Source organism: Siniperca chuatsi, linkage group LG13 (assembly GCF_020085105.1).
Source record: "Siniperca chuatsi isolate FFG_IHB_CAS linkage group LG13, ASM2008510v1, whole genome shotgun sequence".
Taxonomy (NCBI): Eukaryota; Metazoa; Chordata; class Actinopteri; order Centrarchiformes; family Sinipercidae; genus Siniperca; species Siniperca chuatsi.
Window position 1 is genome coordinate 420,001 of NC_058054.1, and position 2,500 is coordinate 422,500.

At 50.6% G+C, this 2,500-nt stretch overlaps 1 protein-coding gene across 4 annotated transcripts in view; it reads right to left on the reverse strand.

Moving 5' to 3' along the window:
* The window catches only part of asap1a (ArfGAP with SH3 domain, ankyrin repeat and PH domain 1a), a 32,706-nt gene that overhangs the window by 18,194 nt on the left and 12,012 nt on the right, over positions 1 to 2,500 (reverse strand). For all 4 annotated transcript variants that reach the window (XM_044219556.1, XM_044219559.1, XM_044219557.1 and 1 more), the window contains 4 exons: positions 1,107 to 1,236; positions 703 to 788; positions 539 to 614; positions 353 to 439 (listed from right to left, as the gene is read on the reverse strand). In XM_044219556.1, the coding sequence (XP_044075491.1) occupies positions 353 to 439; positions 539 to 614; positions 703 to 788; positions 1,107 to 1,236 (379 nt within the window). The remainder of the gene's footprint in view (positions 1 to 352; positions 440 to 538; positions 615 to 702; positions 789 to 1,106; positions 1,237 to 2,500) is intronic.

The following is a 2,500-nucleotide window of genomic DNA, read 5'->3' on the forward strand; positions in this document are numbered from 1 at the left end:
CAGCCAATCACAGAGCTTCACGCTACGCTGAAGGTGAAGATGTCACTGATGAGAAAATTGATTTTACAATCTGCAGCTTCAGCTTTGGATGAATTCAGTAACCATGACTGTCTCTGACAGCAGCTGAGGCTCATGGGTATTGTAGTATTTAGATTAAAGTGTAAATAAACAAACAGGTGTTTAGAACATTAACCTGTATGGGGGGGGGGGGCGTAGTGCTTTAAAGAAACATGGGAAATACAGGAAGCAGCAGCGTGTCACACTGAGAAACTCTGCTTACACATTCCCGCCCCGCTAGACCACGCCCCCTCCGGCCTCGCTCTGTTAAACCCCGCCCCCCCAGGTGTCGTACCTCCCTCTGGTCCAGCTGTAAGGAGCTCTTGATGAGATCTCTGAGGGCCGTCAGCTGCTTCTTCTCCTCGTCTTGACTCTGTTTGATCTGTGGAGACAGCAGAGGGCACACCTGTGGGCTCACCTGAGCAGCGGGGGGGGGAGGGGCTGTGCTGATTGGTTAGAACAGAGCACGTGAGGGTCTTACATTGAACAGGTCAGCAGCCAGTTTCTCGATGTACTGCTTCAGTTTGTCGGCTGTTTTCAAACCGTCCTGAAAAAAACTGCAAACAGGAAGACAAGACAGGAAGTTCAGTGATTTTCAAAATAAAACACGAGATTTAAAGCTCATGTTAAAGTTGCAGCTCTTACTTGCACTGAGCGTGGTAATACTTGATCAGGTTCTGCAGCAGGTCCACTCCCTTCTTGGTTTTAATCTCATTGACTTTGATCAGATACTGTTGGACACAAAGATACACAGCTGTCAATCAATCAAACCTGCAGCTGTCAATCAAAGCCCAAGCCAATTATTATTATTGATTAGTTTCAAATCAGTCCAAGTCCAAGTCGCGTTACAAGTGAACTGAGTGTTCGAGGGTCTGGAGTCGAAGTCCAGGTCGCATCTTAAACTTCAAGTCAAGTGAGAAACACTGTTTGTTTTCGCTCCACTGCCGTTAGACTCTCCGAACAGGTAAATATCGGTACGACGACTGAACTGATTGTGACTGTAACGGAGTCTGCGGCCTGTAGGGGGCGCTGCCGTTACTCTGCGGTACCTCACACATCTGCAGCTGGAACAGCCTCCTCTCTTTCTCCATCTCTTCAGCGATTTCAGCTCCGGTGATTTCACTTCGGATCATCCCGTGTTGTTTGGCGTGTTCCCTCTTCTCCTTCTCGATCTTTGTGCTGAAAAACAGACGATTAAACTCAACCTGTAGAGCCACACCTGGTCTTCACGTCCTCAGGTAACGTTCAGCCTGAAGTAACTTCATCTGAGACAAACTAAACGACAGTTTTGCAGTAAAAAAGTTACGTCTTCATCAGTTTAAAACCTGAATTTGAAATCAGCTCAGTTATCAGTGTACAGTTAAACGTGCCTTCTCGAGCGCGTCGGACAGGAAGTGCTGTTTGGCTCCTGCTAGCAGCTGGCGCGGCAGCCTCTGCCATCACTGTATAACCGGCTCCGCTAGTCTTTCCAACAGCTGTCAGTTAGCAACGCCTGACATGAGAAGCCTTTCCTGAGTTATCTCCCCTGACTTGTCTCACCAAAGACAACGGCAACATGACTTTGGGTGTGAGAGTTCAGTCAGTCTGCGGGTCATCAGGTGTGAACGGTCTCAGTAACACAGAGACGCCTCCCAGTTTACCTGCACACTCTCAACACAGCCTCTGACGCAAGTTGCAGTCACTTCTGTCTACAACATCCCCTGCTAACAGCATGCTAGCTAATAACAACCAGCTAACAGCATGTTAAGCTAACTAGCATGTTGCCAGCATGCTCACCCCACCAAGCAACAACCAAACAATGATCCTCAGCTACCATGATAAACTAACTAGCATGCTAACAGCATGTTAAGCTAACCAGCATGCTCCCTGAGCCACCAAACAAAGCGTACACCTGTCTAACATCATTAGCCAACAACATACTAGCTTACCTGTTGTAAGCTAACATCATGTTAAGCCTGTTGTTAGGCTATCTAGCATGCTGCCATCACCTGCCGCCATCACCTGCTGCCATCACCTGCCGCCATCACCTGCTGCCATCACCTACTGCCATCACCTGCCGCCATCACCTGCTGCCATCACCTGCCGCCATCACCTGCTGCCATCACCTGCTGCCATCACCTGCTGCATACTGCCATCACCTGCCGCCATCACCTGCCGCCATCACCTGCCGCCATCACCTGCCGCCATCACCTGCCGCTATCACCTGCCGCCATCACCTGCCGCCATCACCTGCTGCCATCACCTGCTGCATACTGCCATCACCTGCCGCCATCACCTGCTGCCATCACCTGCCACCATCACCTGCCACCATCACCTACTGCCATCACCTGCCACCATCACCTGCCGCCATCACCTACTGCCATCACCTGCCGCCATCACCTGCCGCCATCACCTACTGCCATCACCTGCTGCCATCACCTGCCGCCATCACCTACTGCCATCA